At 31.8% G+C, this 18,968-nt stretch overlaps 2 protein-coding genes across 2 annotated transcripts; one reads left to right on the top strand and one right to left on the bottom strand.

Moving 5' to 3' along the window:
- Positions 1–4,355: 4,355 nt before the first annotated feature.
- LOC124842141 (putative inactive poly [ADP-ribose] polymerase SRO5) lies at positions 4,356–7,658 on the bottom strand. Its single transcript, XM_047318567.2, has 5 exons — positions 6,899–7,658; positions 6,528–6,766; positions 6,296–6,429; positions 5,783–5,878; positions 4,356–5,076 (listed from the first exon to the last, which is right to left on the bottom strand). Exons 1-5 carry the CDS (start codon positions 7,327–7,329, stop codon positions 4,996–4,998), a joined length of 981 nt encoding a protein of 326 aa, XP_047174523.1. The 5' UTR covers positions 7,330–7,658; the 3' UTR covers positions 4,356–4,995.
- Positions 7,659–16,260: 8,602 nt separating this feature from the next.
- LOC124842138 (dof zinc finger protein DOF5.6-like) lies at positions 16,261–18,429 on the top strand. Its single transcript, XM_047318565.2, has 2 exons — positions 16,261–16,563; positions 17,096–18,429. The coding sequence occupies exons 1-2, from the start codon at positions 16,510–16,512 to the stop codon at positions 18,029–18,031; spliced, it is 990 nt and encodes a 329-aa protein (XP_047174521.2). The 5' UTR covers positions 16,261–16,509; the 3' UTR covers positions 18,032–18,429.
- Positions 18,430–18,968: the final 539 nt, after the last annotated feature.

Below are 18,968 nucleotides of genomic sequence, written 5' to 3'. Positions count from 1 at the left end.
TGGACACAAGTAGACTTCTCTCAACCATCAACACGGGCTAAGTCAGTTCAACCATCAACATAGGCAAACTCGACTTGGCCTTTAACACAAGCCGTCTTAACTCGACTTTTGACCTAAGCTGATTCGACTCGACCTTCGTGAGTGTAATAACAATGGAGTGAAAAAAGTGAAATTTCAAATTTATTATATTTTGAAGGTGTTTACAATTATTCTATTTTATTTATTTGAAATATTTTTCAATGTTTTTTAATTATTTTCAAATAAATTATTTTTGTATAAAAAAGTTTAATTCTTTAAATAAATGAATTATTTTTCTAAATTTTTTTATCCAAATACATATTAAAGTTTTGGATTAGAAATAAAGTTAATATAGGTTAAACTCATGAATCACCAATTGGAAACTTGAGCGGTTATAGTGTTAAAGGACATTTTGCTTGTCCGATTTGTGAAGAAAACACTAGTTACCTTCAATTGAAGCATGGTCAGAAGACGATTTATACAAGACATCAGAACTTCCTTCCTCGCAATCACCCTTATCTTAGACTGAAAAAAGCGTTCAATGGAAGTGTCGAGGATAAGGATGTGTGCAGACCCCTGAATGGTGAAAAGGTGTACAATGAAGTCAAAAACATTGACATTGTGTTCGGAAAACATCGTAAAAGTACATCTGCAAAAAATGTTTGGAAGAAACGATCAGTATTTTTTAATCTTCCTTATTGGTCTAAACTTGATGTTAGACATTGTATTGATGTGATGCACGTAGAAAAAAATTTTTGTGACAATGTCATCGAAACTTTATTAAACATGAAAGGGGAGAACAAATATGGAATAAAAGCAAGACAAGATTTGGCTGAAATGGGAATCCGAACAGAGTTACATCCACAAACAATAGGTAGACACACCTATTTGCCCCCAGCCTGTCATACTATTTCTAAAAAAGAAAAACAAAGTTTTTGTAAGTCTTTAAGAAGTGTGATGGTTCCACAAGGTGATGTTTGTGTTACTGTTCAATTTGAAGTTATTTAAAGGTGTTATAGATGAGGAAATATGTTGTTAATGAGGTATGGTATTTAAAATGTGATATGAATGGAATATTATGGATATGAAGGAGTATTCCAGGGAGGAATATTTTAGGATTGGTTATTGAATAGTAAAGTATGAATATGGTTATGCTTAGCTGGCGTTTATCCTGATATTCTGTGATTACTCATTCTCAAGTAGAGAGGAGTAAATCATGTGTGAGAATGGCAGGAGGTCCTAGCCCATAAGGTGAACTTGGGCGAGGTATAACGAACTAACCTCGGGTTGCAGCTGTTGAGGGCATCCCAGCTACTATATCACCCGAGTACAAAAACGTCGTAGCTACACAGAATTCATATAGTCGAGACAGTCAGAGTAAAAGTGGTCGGTCATTGCATGTATTATATGTTCGGTCATTGTTGGAAATGTATGTTTGGTTGTTGCATGATTAACATGTTGGTTTTAGCTACTCTTTTGTTTGTCTGATGTATATGTTATCATAGTTAATTAAATTACACTAGCTTACCCTTATTTTTCTGTCTTGTCATGTTGTCTGTTCGGTCGTTCTTGTCATTGCAATGATCACCCTGTGGGTGTGAGCAGAAGATATTGAGGGTTCTTTGGAGCGTGCACTAGCTGGAAAGGATGGTTTTCGCTAAGAGTAAGACCGTTCGATCTTGTGCTTGTTTTTGCAGTTAGTATAGGACCGTTCGGTTTAATACACTGTTTGTAGGACCGTTCGGTGTAATACAATGTTTGTAAGACCGTTCGGTGTAATACACTGTTTGTAGGATCGTTCGGTCGATACACCTCTTGTATGACCGATCGGTCTGTTTTTATAATTTTTATTAGTGTAGGTTTGTGTAAAGTTTTTAATTTATGATTATTTTAGGAAAACTGTAAGTTAGCTTTATTTCCTGTAACTGTTCTATATTATTGTAAATGTAAGAACTCTTAAGTATAGTTTACTACTATAACTTTGGGATGTTACATTAATGGCATTAGAGCAGTTAGTTCCTAAAACGACCTGCGAGTTATGGGTTTGTCGTGTCTTTCCTATGGAAAGTTGAGTCTAAATGGTATGTTCTACTATTTCCTCCAAGTTTAGATGGTAAAATTTTAGTTAAAAATGGAGTTTTGAGAACAGAGAATGTCTTGATAGAAGTAATGAGGGTGCACACTCATGACTTTTACCGGAGATGATTTTTTATGAAAAAAAAAAGTAGAGCATTGAAAATGGAAGAAAGTAGATGATAAAAAAAAGAGAAGAATATTATTGAGTATGTAATAATCATTTAGGTTACAAGATAAGGTTTAAATAAGAGAAAGCTAAGATACAAATGATAGGAAATTGACAGAAAAATGATTTAAAGAAAAAGAAAAAAATTATGTGATATTGACACTCAGTGGGCTTGATGTACTTGTTGGGTTTAACAAGGAGGTTCATCGAAGAAACACAAACACTAATGAGATATGAGTTAACCATATAAGGGATTGACATCACTCCCTACCTAAAATGTTAAAGCAATGGGTTAATGGATCTTACATATTTATATAGTGCTCTACTTACTTATTTCTATCTAATATAAGACTTAGACTCACACTTGAATTCCCAACAGGAGACATAACATTGTTTTTAAGAATTTATATATTATGAGAACACCCCTCAAACTGGGTGTATATGTTTTGGATTCCCAACTTTGAAACATAAAGGAGAAAAAACAGTAAGAGGAACTCTCTTAGTTAGGATATCAAGTAGTTGTTGATTTGTTTGAAGTTAAAGAAACTTGACCAGACCTTGTTGAACTATTTCTTTCATGGTATGACTGTTAAGATACGCCAAATATTCTATTAAAGGATATTAGGCAATCAAATATTGTGTTAATTATAATTTAGATATTATTATAATTTGTGCAGATTTGTGCCCACAGAATTATTCTTTAAACTTTTTATTAATGACAATATATTTTCATATGTTTAGTGTGTTTATGAAAGACTTGGTTGGAGGTAACCTTTATGACAGAGGGATTATTACAATACACGACAAGAGGTTGAAAACTAGATAAGCAAATATCTTCCATGACATTTGATAGTGAATTGTTTCTTTGATCTCCAACATGTAAGAGAATCACCAAAGTGAATGATGTAACCCGTGACAAATTATATAGTATTGATACATTAATGGGATGAAACATATTAACTTAGGTTTTTCATGACATATGTGATATTGGGTTTTGTGTTGGTTAAGTAAATGTGTTTTTCAATAAGCTTTTTATTTTCAATTTGTTCTCCATCTCCAAACAACAGTTTTTTATTAGTCCTAACAATCTCAAAACTAAGAAAATAAATTTTAATATTAAAAGTTAAACCAACATTTTTAGTATAATATATATAATATATATATATATATATATATATTAAAAATATAAAGATATGTAAATGACCATTTTGTATTTTCATTTCATTCTTGTTTTATGTGAGCTAAGTTGAACTACTTTTTGTACTTTTACATCACTCAGTTTTATTTGATTGGTACTTTGCTTTCTTATTATTTATCAAATCATAAAGAAATGAAACTATTCACCAAAAAATATTTATGAAACTTAATAATTAACTTCAAAAAGTTACGTTAAATGTTATATAAATTAATATTTAACATATGATTAATCTTATAAATCCTAAAATTTTATTTGTACAACATTCTCAAGCCAAATTATGAAATTAAGTTACAAATTTCTAAATATAATTCTGAAATTATTTTTCAGAAAGAATACTTTCGTAAAAAAGAGCGAGATAAAAAAAAACAGTGCCAATAAAATTACCCTTCAGCCGTGCGTGTTTGGCCGAAAAGCTGTCACGTGCCTCCCCTGAGATTCCAATTCAATCAATTTATAGAAAAAACGTCCAAAATTGAAACTATTATTTAGTCAGGCAAATAAAAACAAAAAAATGGAGAGTTCTACATTATTCTTCGATTCAGATTTCGGTTCCAACTTTGATTTTGGTGCTTTCGAATATTTGGTCAAACCCACAACAAAAGTCCATTACCATTAGCTAAGGACTTTACATTACAATCTTACTATTATTTGTTTTTTCCTTCTTGTCCAAGTAACTAAGCCACGCATTTTGACTTTTCAAGAATGCCTTTCGGAAGTCCTCTAAACATCAGTACACCCCTTTTGATTCCTTTCTCAATCCTCTACCAAGTACCAAAGATTCCATAAATTTTCATGCAACTTGCCATGCACACGACCACCCATATGGGAGTGGAGAACGAAGAAAAACTAAATTTATAAATATAATAACTCTAGTGAGGATAGGATAAAATGACGATCTTGACAAGATGAACTGACTTACTATACTAAAACAAATATATTTCATCAGTTCAATTTTTTACCCGAACATAATCCAATCCATCCTTTTACTCCATTAACATCCCAGGGAAGCACAATTCTAATCAAAGACTTTTTATCTTGTACATGCAGTCAAAGACTTTTGAATTTGAGTTGGCTAATTCAAGTATACAAGGTCATTAAATTCTAAACCATGGAAACAGATGCGCGACGCGAAGCAATTTGGATGTACGCATTAAACCCAAAATGAACAATCTCTTGATTTGATTTTCAGAGTTTATCAAACTACTTCAAAGAACTCCGGTGTCCGTAGCCAATGAGCATAGATAAAGGAACACTTGAAGTCGACAAATTGCAGCCACCATGGTAAAGGTATATTTATTTCAACCCGTAACTGTAACTAGCTAGAAAGAAAAAGAATCACCTATATCCCATAATATGAGCATATCATCCTAGAAGCAAATTAAAAGGTCTAAAAAAATTATGCTCTACTTCTTACTCCGTAGTTTCACTTGCCCACCTCAATGTAAGTTTGGTTAGTATTACGAGCATTGTGTTTCTTCAAGTATTCTTCTATTCACTTCGTGTAATAGCTAATAGAACTCATGAACAATCATGGCGTTCATGCTACTGGCTGTCCCCTTGCTCTTCTTTCCCCTTGCCCTTGTTTACCCTTGTTTGCTTTAAAGCTTGCAGGTGTTCTCTGAAAAAAAACATATTCAGCAAGGTAGGTTAGCAACCTATTCATGACCAAAATAAGATAAGACACGAAAACTATCTAGTTCATACTGTAAAAAGGCTTTATATAAATTACGCAATTTCGAAGCCAAGTTAGATTTTATCACTGTAAATGATATCTTACTCTCGCACTTCAATAGCCTGAAATACGGGCTAGCTCTTGTTCTTAACAATAACAATACAGACAATATTTCATACACATAATTAAACGAAGACAACAGAATCAACGGGACCAATTTTTGAATCAGTTTTATCTTTCTTTCCAAAGGAGGGTGTTTTAAGTATATAATTTCAATCATACATTCAAGCAATTCATCATTTAACAATAATGTTAGACAACTTTGTCGGTCCAGCCATTTGACACCTTAATTGAAGAAAATTTTAGTCATTCATGATGATCTCTTTCTACAGCTTACTTACAGTTGGTTTATAATAGTTCAAAGATAATTTTGTATGAACCAAGTGAATACTTTACAATTTCAAAGCGTTCAGAAAACATAATGCGAGATGTCGTCTTGGTGTAATTAGCACAATGAGTATTACTAACTTCATTCACAACAAGACCATTATGTTCAATGGTTTTAACCTCCTAGACAAATAAATCTGCCACGACAAACATTCTTTAAACTTAGGAAGATCATATCATCACAAAGAGGATAGGACAGATGTACCTTGGCTCTGAAAGATCTGATGATGGAAACTAGCAATTTGTCACTTGCTATATTTCTCACTCTCTGTATCATCTCATGCCGAGAAATCTTCAATTCCTGCAAAGCAAAAAAAAAAATCACTCAATATCATATGTATCGATTACACAAAATAGAGTGCAAGGGCTAACTCTGGAATATAGCAAGATGTTTTTTTATTTATTTTTGAAGAATATTTTACCCAAATAAACCCAGAAAAATATCTTTAAAAGGTAAAATGGATTTTTAAGGCTACATCAAGATAGCATTGCTATGGCGCGCCAAAAGCCACTAGTTTTGATGGCGATTGCAACATTGTGGCTTGAATTGAAAAGTGCTGCTATTAGAATCCTAAAACGATCGATGGTCACTTCACTCAACTATCCTATCCTGCTATACGGTTGCTACAGTGTGCTGTTGGCTAATATGCTAAATTTATAACCATTTCAGCTAAGAAAAAACTAGTTAGTCATGGTCTCAAACTCTAAAAGCACTTACTGTATAATCTTTGCGTATCTTGACAATGATGGCAACTTGATCCGCAGGCAAAATCTTCGAAAGCACCGAAATCAAAGCTGGGAATGGCATCCATGGCGAAGAGGGCCTCAAAGGTCCCCCAATATTCACATTCCCTACAAAATCAAGCACACGAAGAGTCCCAGAACACATCAGGAATCAGTCACAAAACTGACAAAGGCAAGCATCACGATAAGAACTCCCAAAGACAAACCTTTCAAGGAAGGAAGCGTGAAACTCAAAACATATTCGGGCAAAACATGAGTGTTGATCCGGTTAGACCAAATAACATACTCCTTGGGAGCCGAAAGATCGTCCACCCCAGAATCGTACTCTTCAGAACTCGAACGGCGTTGATTGGAGCCACGTGGTACCACCTCCGTCTTCCCCAATATAACGCTACACAACAACAAGTACCTCACGCCGTCACTGTCTACACCGGAGCTCTTGACACTGCATTCCGCACACGGAAAAACATAGCAAAATTCAGAAAACTTTCATATCGACAAACCAATATTGGAAAACACACAACAATGAAATTAAATGAAAAAAAAAATATTAATGGAACAGTGAAATCACGCGTGCCTTTGGAGTGGGCAATCCAGAGGAGAGAGACGAAGGCCGTTACAGTGCGCGTGGCCGAAACCATGTTGGGCAATATCAGCTATCTCTTCCTTACCGGACGCACCGTACCAAGCGAACCTCACGTTAGCACGACCCTCGTGCAATTCCGCCACCGCACGAGCAAAAATCTGAAAGCACTGAGCACGCGCACGCGCCATGACGGAGGAATGCGCGTTCTTGGCAATCGACAACACCTCGGGCATCAACCCGTTAAGGACCAAGCTCCGGACGAATCTAGTCCGGACACGAAGGCCGTCTTGGGGCGCCGGCACAAAGGCTCCGGAAAACGTCCCCTCGTCGCCGGAAACCCCGCTCTCGCAATCGGAAACCACTGATTCGTCATCCGAAACATAAGTAGGCGTGTCCGATGAATGATGAATGGGTCTGTCCATAATAATGCAGAGAGAAGAGAGGGGGAATTGAAATTGGGAATAGGAGAGGAAGTGCGAGGAAAGAATGGAAGAATTTGGGGAAATTAAAAGAGTTGGTGGGAGAATCTGTAGGTCATGTTTATAGATATACAGAAAACTTGGCGTTGAAGAAAAGAGGAACACGAGGATTGTGTGTAAGAGGTTTTGTTAGAGTAACGGTAACCGGCAGAGGAAGAAAAGAGAGGTTAGGGTGAAGGCGGTGGAAGAACATGGCTAATACCATATCAAATTTTTTAACAACCGACCTTCGCATTCATCATCTAAACCCCTCTTTCATTTTTATTTCGCTTTCTTTACCTATACCTACATCCTTGGGCGTTAAGGCACTGGTCAAACTTTGCATACATTTATATTTATTTATTAATTCATTATATAATATGTCAAACCTATTATTTTATTTCCATGCAGCTTTCCCCTTTTAAAAACTTTTCATTTACCTTAGCATCATTACATTTTTTTATGTTTCTTAATCATCAATTCAAGTTTCGTAAAAGAAATATTAATTTTGATAGTTTTTTTTTCAATCCTTGGCAATACTTGTTATTTTCAAGCCATTTTATTTTAATTGGGTATCGCTTTCATGATGTATAAAGTAGATAGTTGCAAAGGTTTAATTTCTTAAGAGCGATTGGATAAAGAGAATGCTTAGTATCAAAATACTAGAAACATACGCTAGTTCTAAGGCAACGTGATGTGAATGACTTTTAAATTTAGAAAAGACTTGGTAAGGAAGAGAAGAAGGAAATCTTGCAAAAGAAAAACACACTGCATTCACTCTGTTTGAAATAATAATGGAATGATGAAAAATAAAATCGGATTGTAGAAATGTTGCAACCACAGAAAATACCACATTTTAATTTTATTATAGCTACTATTCAACCAAATCATTCTCTTTCTTGTCTTTGATATTTTTAGACTTTGATGTATTGTTGGGCTGGATATTTTGGTTGACGTTTTTAAAATTCTGTTTAAGGAGAGTTATCATTGGAGAAGTCAATATTAAAATCTACCCATTGAGAAAAATCATAATCTCCTTGGGATTTGGCTTGCAACAACTTTCTTACAAGAAAAAAACATAAATGTGTTAATGAACTTATCTATTGATCCTTTTTTCCTTTTATTTTTTTGAGAATATCTTTATTTCATCCACTATCACTTTCTTTACTATAAATTCTCTTTTTTGAAAAGAAAAAAGAGAGGCTTTGCCTATTGAATTTAATTAGGTAGGAGGTGAGATGTATGAGTGTATAACTTATAGTGCAAGGTTTGTCATATTTATACTGAATAAGGAATATATTCTAATGTCTTAAAAAAAGGAACCCCGTCGTTTGCTCCTTCCTTTATAGACTCATGTTTTCTAAACTACGTATTTGGTTAAGTGCTTAATGTGATCCAAGAGTATATATGCCTTTTCTATCTAAAAATTACAATGGCATCTTATTCACCTATTTTTATTTTTTATTTTCCTAAGCATAAAGGGATTACAGGTAAAGAAAGTGAGGAAGAAAAAGTTTGTGGGTTGTCATACTATGATCGAAAGTGAATGTAGAGTATTAATGACGTGAAGGTTGATCACTAAGAAATGTACACGAGTAGGGTGAAGCTGAAGCTCTTTCTTTCCTATATGGTGAATTTCAACAACTCAACATTTATTTCGTTGAATTCTAGTTCTCTGTTAAAGATTCAAACACGTATGCTTTGAAGAAAATACGTATCTCTTACCCTGTTCTTATGTTGAGTTATTGGGATTTGAATGGAACCTAAGCTATGTGATAATCTTTTATATTTGTTAAACTTGTTTAAAGAATTTCTATCTTCACCTAAAAGTTGAGGAATGAGAAGAACGCCCATACTGGATGTCCCAAATCTATTGAAACAGAACATGTAAAGCAGTTTGAGTGTGAACTTGGATTTTTATGTAGTTGGCCCAATGATGTTTTAATACGGGACCCAAGAGTGTTTCATCCTACACCTCCAACATTTCATCCTGCACCTCCAAAAATTCCATTTTTAACCTTCTGACACCCTGCACCTCCAACCTTTTTAACTTTCTTCTCTTTCTTATTAAAGATATTTTAATAACTATCTTTTTATTTTCTTCTCTTTTTTATTAAAGACACTCTACACCACTTTAAAATTAATTTTAATTTAATTTAAAATTTAAATATTATTTAATATAATTTTATATTTTAATAATTATTAAAATATAATTTATATTATAATAATAGCTATATTAAAAAAGTAAAAATAAAATAATTAAAATAAAAATAAAAATAAAATAATAATAATAATATAAAATTTGACTTAACATATTCAAATATATTAAATTATATTAAAATATTAAAATAAACTAAACAATTATTAAATTGTAAATAAAAACAAAATTTTTTAAAAATTTGTTATCGAAAATCAGTTTTGTTTTTTATTTAAAATTTAATCAATATTTAATTTAATTAAAATTATAGCATTATTTATTATATTTTTATATTTTAATAATTATTAAAATATGATTTATATTTTTATAATAGTTTTATTAAAAAATAAAAATAATAATAACTAAAATAAGAGTAAAAGTAATAAAAGTAAAAATTATATTAAAAATCACATTTAATATATTTAAATATATTAAATTATATCAAAATATTAAATTAAATTAAATAATTATTAAAATTTAAATAAAAAGTAAAATTTTAGAAAGTTAGTCGGATATTGAAGTCCGATAAATTTATAATCGGATATGGATATCCGATAAATAAATTTTTCTAAAATTTTGATTTTTATTTTAATTTTAATAATTATTTAATTTAGTTTAATATTTTAATATAATTTAATATATTTAAATATATTAAATGTGATTTTTAATATTATTTCAGTTATTTTTATTTTTAATTTTTAATAAAACTATTATAAAAATATAAATTATATTTTAATAATTATTAAAATATAAAAATATAATAAATAATGCTATAATATTTAGTTAAAATAAATATTGATTAAATTTTAAATAAAAAACAGATTTTCGATAACAAGTTTTTAAAATTTTTTGTTTTTATTTACAATTTAATAATTGTTTAATTTATTTTAATATTTTAATATAATTTAATATATTTGAATATATTAAGTCAAATTTTATATTATTATTATTATTTTATTTTTATTTTAATTATTTTATTTTTATTTTTTTAATATAGTTATTATTATAATATAAATCATATTTTAATAATTATTAAAATATAAAATTATATTAAATAATATTTAAATTTTAAATTAAATTAGAATTATTATTAGGGTGATGTAGAGTGTCTTTAATAGAAAAAGAGAAGAAAATAAAATGTCTTTAATTAGAAAGAAAAAAAAGTTAAAAATAAAAATTTTAAAAAGGTTGGAGGTGCAGGATGTCAGAAGGTTAAAAATGGAATTTTTGGAGGTGCAGGATGAGATGTTGGAGGTGTAGGATGAAACACTCGGGACCCAAAACTAGCAGGTCATAGTTTTTGTCGACTACTCAGATCAACTTTGACAAAAATTATGTTAACCCATTTTACTTGCACGCCACTTTTCCCACTCTTAGCTTCGGTTGGACCGATAACAAAAATAGGCCCACACCAAGTAGAGCTTTTATTTATTGAATTGTAAATTGACTTAATTATGCTTTAAGATCATGATAAATTTAGAAATTTTTAATTGAGCTTTTATTAAGTTTGTGTGGTCTATTGAGGTTTTAAAATTTTAAGATCTTTCAGTGAGTCTTAATAATTAGATGTTCTTGTTAATTATGTGATGCGAATGATCTTGTATTTTCACATTGTTTAAATGTAATTAATATTTTGTTACTAGAGACTATGATAACGAAATATTTCTTAAAAAATTACTTTATTTAATGAATATTAATTTTTGTAAGAAGTTAAAAAATAGAATATTAGAATTCACATAAGCTTTTGTTGAGAAGTATTCTACGTTAATTTATCATGGTTTCTTAAATATTACTGAGTGATTCATTGGAGTCCTGGAAGGTCATGACGTCAGTATTTTAACTTTTATAAAAATGTACATTTAAAAAAAAATCATTATAATGATAAATTAGTTAATTTAACTTTTATTCATAGAAAATATTACTTTAATGTTTTACTATAATTTATTTTTTTTTATTTTTTAAATAAATATAATTTTTCTATATTTCGCAAAATGTAATTTTATCATAAATTTAATATGATTCTTTTATATATCTTGGTATTTCTTTATTTATTTTAATAAAATTATGTAATAAAAATGAGTAATATACACTTTGAAACATTAACATAACCAAAATATTAAAACTTATAACTATTTAATTAATTATTTTAGTTGAAACCAAAAGTTAACTAAAGTTATAAATGAATTGAGAAGTTAACTGAATCAATTAAATAAATGAGTCAAAATTGAGTTATAAATTCTTTTACATATTATGTTGAAGTTTCAAAGAGTTCTCAGTTTGACTTGACACGTATGTTCATTTTCATGGATAATATTTTTTTAAAAAATTATGTTGTAATTTTTTATATATATTTTTCAGTAATGCAATACACCAATATATTTTGAACACTAAATTTAATAAGAAAAGATAAATTTAAACTGATGAAGGAAAGTGAAAAGAAAAAAAAAGTTTTATTTTTGAAAATGCTTTTTCTTTTCCCTATAGCTAGGTCTTAATAAAAAACCACACTGTTTTTTCTTCGTTACTTTCTTCTCACCACCACACATTGTTGGGTACACTTAACACGAGTAAACCGATGGTGAGCAAAATGAAAATATATCTCATTATCCCTCCATTGCTAGGAAGAATGCATGACATGAAAAGAAGTATACATGTAAGAAGGTTGTTCCTCCGGTAAATGAAAATAAAGAAAGAAAAACTAGGAGTGACTATTATTTTTACTATATGATATACTATACACCCATATTGTTTTGCCCAATACTAAAGAATTCCATGTTATTTTTTGTTTCCTTTCTTAGTTTCTCTGCTTCCATTTTGGGTTGCACCTGACATCAGAAGACGATGAGAAACGCGGGAAACTATTTTGATGAAGAAATATAGTGTTTGTGTGTGTGAAACTTGTAAAAAAAGGTGGGTCCTTAAAGCTCAAATCTGTCAGAAAAATAACAGAAACAAAACACTAATGATTATTCATGGTTGGCTTGGCTGAGGTACCTCTATGGCTACCTACAAACAAATGAAACGAACATGAAACATTTTATAAAATATAGTCCTCTGCTGGATAAAGATCCTCTCATCTGCCCCATAGATTCCTCCATCTACATAAAACAACTCACCATTTTATCTCACACTAATTATCTTTTCTTTTCTTTACTCATTCCACTGCGCCGCACTTCCCACTGTCGCGCATGCGCACATCATATCACATAAAATATCCTCATAACGTACACTCATCAAATCTACTTCCTTTCATCACCTAAAACAACCCAGATATACCTCATCTCTGTATCTGCATGACAAAAATTATATATAATTTCAATTGCCCTTTGGAATTCAAACTCAAAATAATGTTTCAAATAATTGGGTGTGGGATCGGGAGCTATTTGGTAGGTGTATGTGGTGCTATAAAAGGTGCTGGGGCTTTTCCATTTCGGTTTTGTTTGTATTTGCATTTGCATTTGCTGTAGCTGTTCAATTCTGAAGGAAAACTTTGGATGTATTGAAAAGGAGGTTCATGGTGGTGGGGCTGATGCTAACCCTTTGGATTAATTTGACCCACACAATTCCAAATTGACTGCACCCATTACGAGGGATCATGAGTGTTCCAATTTTTGACCAAAATCTTGGTCGGACCACACACACCTTATTAGCCGTTTTCGAAGGTTAATCATCGTCATAATGATGTATAGAATCAAACTTCTCATAAAGTTTTAAGGTAAACGCACTGTGGGATCTAAGTGTTTCAAAATAAAAATCAAAGTATTGTATCATAATCAGTGAGAAAATTATGGCGATGGGATTTGTTAACCTATCATTGGTCTATGTTTGTTAAAAGAAAACATAAGAAATCATTACTACCGTAAACCAGGCTATGATGGAGCAAATCTATGTTTCGAAATTTAGACTATGATAGAAAAGGAGGTATATGTTTTACATATATATACTCTAGTAATTACTATATATACTTATTGTTAACAAAAAAGGGGGTGAAATATTATAAGATAAATTGGAGTATCAAATTGGAAAAAAAGATACAAAATTTTGGAAGAAAAAAACAACCCTAAAAAAATTTGAGCTTTAAATATTTTTGAGAAGAACTTCAGCTTTTAAATTGAGGAGAGATCGAGTCGGTCTTTCAGAAATGTCACTCATTTTTTAGTAAAAGAAGGAAAGTGAAAAAGAAGCATAAGAAGAAATAAAGCAAAATATACAATTGCAGCATAAAGATATAGATAGCTTGAGATTGAAGGCTCTTGGCAGTTTTTAAGTTTTCCCATATCTGAAAAGTATGGTTAATCATGTGTGCATCTGGTAGAAAGCCAAAGCATCTCTAATACTTACTCATAATTTTTAATTAAAACCCCAGTCTTATAATAAAAACATATTATTATCGCATATAAAATTTTGAATTTAATAATTGAATTTTAAGAATAAAAAGTATTTAACTCTGTAATTAGATTATATTTTAACTGATACAAAATTAAAATATAAATGTATAGTTATAAGCTTTAAAATTTTATAAGATCTCGTTGCATTGGAAGCTACTCTAAAACGTTTTTTTTAATGTGATTAAATAATGTACGTATAGGGACCTTTCCCACCTTTACATGGGGACATGTCATGATCGACTGAAATATTTTTCATGACAAAAGAGGAAAACAAAAACACTTTTCTTCCTGATAAGTCCAGAGAATACTTATACAAATTTTGTCTCTTTAACTGCTGTAACTGTTGGCCAGAATATATGATATTATGATATTGGGTGTTGAGTAATGGTATTATGAGTATTTATTATCGGTTAAATTTATTAAAAATTAAAACTAAACAAATATTTGTATTTTAATCAACTACCACTGTATCTTTTTCTTTACAATTTTTAAGATAATAAAATAAGGAATACGTATCCTAATGCACCTTTCTTAATTTTTTTGTTTTCCAAACAAATATAACACATTTTTTTTTTTAATTTTACATTAAGATTCAAGGCTTGCATGCGTATATGCTTGGTAATTTGGATCCTCAATCAACCTTTTCATACTTACCCTATTCAAAATTTTAATCATACGTTTTTAGTTCAATGACTGGCATAAATCAAACAGATAAAGTTGTAAACGCTCAATCTAAGACGTTGGTTAATGAGATTAATTTGAGATTTGTCAATGATAATATATGGACTTTGTCAAATCTTCAATAAATTTTATGCACATAAACTTCAACACATAAAAATTAATTAAATACTTAATGATTAACTGTTTAACCCTAATGATCATTGGTGTGATCAGTAGCTGAAAACTAGAAAGTTTTTTTGGACATTCCACAAGACAAAAGCAAATAAAGAAACAAGACCTATAATACACACTGATCAAGGAGCAATGATATCATGCTGATGATTGAAACAGTAGTAATCCATTCATCTATCTTTGTACTTCATAGATGATTGAAAGATATAATATATTGATCCACAACAAACACAAATACTCACTCACTCACTCATGCATCAACAAAACAAGAAGAAGAACGCTCTGAGGTGAGGTGTAGGAGGGTAACGTGGACTCACTCTCACTTTATTCACCTGACACAGAGTGTGTACTTGGGGTTTGGTTCCTGTAGATTAGGTTGGATTTTGTTCCTCACTCACACCAATGCCATAAGTGGATATCATAAACTCCCACAGTACTATACCTTTCTCCTTCTTTCAGCTGTCACCCTTCACATACAAGTTTGTCAGTTTATTCCCCAAAACTTCCCCAGTCCAACAATATCGCTATCAATTGAATGACATTACACTCATGGCGAGAACTAAAATAACATATTGTTTCATTATTTCAAAATTCTATTACATAACAGAAAAAGCAGCGAGTTATTTAGGAACATTTTCTGTTCTCCTACTTCAAATCACAAACAGGCTTGTAGAATGCTGATATATTAATTAATCAGTACTAAATTTGAAAAGGATCTTGCTTAATTATTCATTTGAAATTTTAGTTCTACTAAAGTCTGCAATTTTGCTCTAATCATCAAACTCTGCATATTTCATTTCTTGTATTTTCATGTTTGAATTACTTTTTGGAAGATACCTTAAATGAATACGTACAATCAAACAAAAAAAGCATGAAAGTAATGGTTAGACAACATATCTTTTGCTCAGAAGATCAAAATCATGAAGAGAGAAACACAGAAGTTGAAATGAAAAGCTAAGAAAACCATGATTATAATTTAGGCAATAAATAAGTAGGTAGGAAGAGCATGAAATGGAGGGAAAAAAAGATGAAAAACATTAAGGAGGGAGAATGTAGGAATATATGCCTTGCTTGTGGGAGGAGGGAGAGAGGGTCCAGTGCTTTTGGGGTCCACAAGTAGAGTGCTCTTTCGGTATGTGTTCTTTATCGAGGACCCAAATATTCTCACCTAGCTTCTGTCACTTCATTCAGACATCTCTGTAGTGCCAAGTATGTTTGTGTCTGTCTTCTCTACCTCTCACAGTTACCTCTCCAACGGCTACACTTTGCTTAATGCCTATCTCATTCCATACCAACCACTAACTGTCACTGTCACACTCAATATTTATCTGGTCAAGCTGACCTAAGCAGTGGCCCCACATGTTATAAGGGCCCACTATTTTTTGTCACCGACGGGAACTTATCACTCACACCCTCTCTCTATAAAGTACAATATCTCACCGCAACTCATTCCTCTCACCTTTTTCTTCCTTCTTATTCACTGTCACTTCCCAACTAACACTCACATTGTCGCACAACACAATCACACTATACCACGAAACTCATCGGACGACACTGCCTTCCTCAGTTCTTCAACTACACTTTTCTTTCGCTGTTCCAAGCTCATCATACACTACTGCTAACAAGGGCACTTATTAAGATAGTAACAAACTTTGTTCATCAGTACACAAGTTTCCATTTCTCCCAGCTCCTGGATTTTTCTTGTAAATGGGTTTTTCCTCTCTCCATGTCTGCATGAATTCATCAGATCAATGGCTGCAGGTATGCAGGAGTATATCTATGAAAGGAATATGTTTGCTTCTACTTTTCAAAACTCCCGAGAGCCATATTGTCATACTGATATATATATATATGTGTGTGTGTGTGTGTGTACTTTCTGTGCGAATTAATGAGTAGTCATTATAACTTGGCATTCCTGCTCTAGTAGTACTTGTTATTTATATTAAGTCTTCATATTTCACACCACAGTAGTGAAATACAACGGTTTGACGAGAGTTTTGAGCTTTTAGTTGATCAAGATGTATAGTTAGAATTGTAAAATGTTAACCAAGAAGCTAGTAGCAGCATATGTATGTATATATATGTCAAGTTGCACTATGCAATTATCTGTTTAAATTAAAATGGTTGCTGCACGAAAGTGAATGGGGGAGTTGGAAACGGACAAGGAAAGAAAGAAGAGTGAGAATTAGCAGAAGAATAAAGAGAATGTCTGAATCCAAAATAAGACAAAATTGACAGTACGCAGCACATTTTCCTATTCATTAATTATTGTTTGTTTTGTATAAAATGTCAGGGCACAATTCACGAGGAGTGTGGGGTGGATTCTTCTTCACCATCTGCCGACATGCTTCCATGCTCGAGACCGATGACAGAGAGGAGGCTAAGACCCTCACAAGAGCAAGCCCTCAAGTGCCCTAGGTGTGAATCAACACACACGAAGTTCTGCTACTACAACAACTACAGTCTCTCTCAGCCCAGGTATTTCTGCAAGACATGTAGAAGGTACTGGACCAAAGGAGGCACTCTCAGGAACATACCTGTTGGAGGTGGTTGCAGAAAGAACAAGAAAGTTTCAACTAAGAAACACAATGACCACCAACCAGCTATTAATCAAAACCAAACACAACCTGCAGGACCCTCTTATATTCATAATCACAAAGATCTTCAACATTCCTTCTTGGATGTGCAGTTTTCCCACCTAAACAATATACTTGGGACTAATGCTGGGGTACTGGGAAACCCTAATTTCATGGATAGTAAGTATAGCATGGGCATGCTAGAGAACCCTGGGCATATTGACTTCATGGAAAGCGGGTTGGATGGTATGAATATAATTAGGGGTTCAACTAGGAGTTTGGATGTTCTTGAAAATAGTGATATGAGTGTGGGTGGTGGTGGTGTTGGGCTTGGTGATATGAGTGGCTACAATGGATTGCCATTGAATTATCAAGGTCTTTCTAGTGCAGCATTTGGAAGCATGTCCCTTGATGGAGGCATTAGCAATGTCGGAAGTTATATAATGGACTCTTGCCAGAGACTTATGTTGCCCTATGATGGAGGTCATAACATCCTTAACGGTTCAGTTGATGTGAAGCCAAACCCTAAGTTGCTGTCCCTTGAATGGCAAGATCAGGCTTGCTCTGAGGCTGAAAAAGTGTCATTGGGATATCTCAATGGTTCAGGATCATGGAGTGGCTATGGATCTTCCACAACAAACCCTCTGGTCTAGAGCTAATAATTAATCTCTCTTCTCATGCATCATGCAGAGATATATGATCAAAGGTGGTGATAACCTCTCTCCAGTCTTGGGAAATATGCTTACTGGGCTAATTAATCTGGTTCCTATCCTATATAATTTATTATATTATAATTATTGCTCATAAGCTTTTTGCTATGTATCTATGGTAGTGTTTCTTTCTGCCAAAAAGAGTGTGAACAGGGAAGCTTCAGTGTCAAAATGGACTGCTTTGGTGCATTAATAGCTTTAGATTCTTCTTGTCTTTGTGTGCGCAGAAGCTCTCTGATAGCTTTAGGATTTGTTGTAACATCGAGGATGATATGGTAGTAGTTCTTTTCATGTTGAAGAAAATGTGCAGTAGTGCTATATTATATTTATTTATATGTTTGTAGGCTTCGTTACGTGTCCTTAACCATTCTTGTGCTGACTCATTGTAACGTTAGAAACCTCAAAATTTCTAGGGCGGAATTGTCCAGAGAATGAATTCCGTTCATATTTAATGAATTTAACTTAATTGTTAAGAAATTTTAATTAGCTGACGATATTAATTAAACGTAAAAAATCATATTCCATTATTTGATTATAACTCTGGGAATACCAAATCAGCTGATAAGTTGTTTCTTTACAAAAAGTTTCTAAGTTTTAGTCAATGTAATGGTGGCATGTGCTTTAAAAAGTGTTACTTTTAAAAATAAAAAATAGAACCTAAGAAGTTCATTAAGCTTGACAAACTAGTTTGTTTATATGATAATATTACATATATTTATATGTAAATAAATTATATATGATTTAAATTTTCTAAATATAAATTTATTAGTGATCCACTACTATTCATCCCTAATAAAACATTCATTTGAGACGATTTTTAATAATATAATAATATAATTATGATTTTAAATTAAAAAAATAATATAACTATAATCAAAAT

The sequence above is a fragment of the Vigna umbellata genome, chromosome 1 (genome assembly GCF_029865625.1).
Source record: "Vigna umbellata cultivar VRB3 chromosome 1, Vumbellata_1.0, whole genome shotgun sequence".
Taxonomy (NCBI): Eukaryota; Viridiplantae; Streptophyta; class Magnoliopsida; order Fabales; family Fabaceae; genus Vigna; species Vigna umbellata.
Note: the sequence above shows the minus strand (reverse complement) of the source record. Positions and strands in the feature narration are given on the sequence as shown.

Coding starts and splice junctions, on each gene's coding strand:
- LOC124842141 (XM_047318567.2), bottom strand. CDS start 7,329: ATGGACAGACCCATTCATCATTCATCGGACACGCCTACTTATGTTTCG. Junction 6,430..6,527: donor CACGCTTCCTTCCTTGAAAG/GTTTGTCTTTGG, acceptor TTGATTTTGTAG/GGAATGTGAATATTGGGGGA. Junction 5,077..5,782: donor TCAGATCTTTCAGAGCCAAG/GTACATCTGTCC, acceptor GTTTTTTTTCAG/AGAACACCTGCAAGCTTTAA.
- LOC124842138 (XM_047318565.2), top strand. CDS start 16,510: ATGGGTTTTTCCTCTCTCCATGTCTGCATGAATTCATCAGATCAATGG. Junction 16,564..17,095: donor CATCAGATCAATGGCTGCAG/GTATGCAGGAGT, acceptor ATAAAATGTCAG/GGCACAATTCACGAGGAGTG.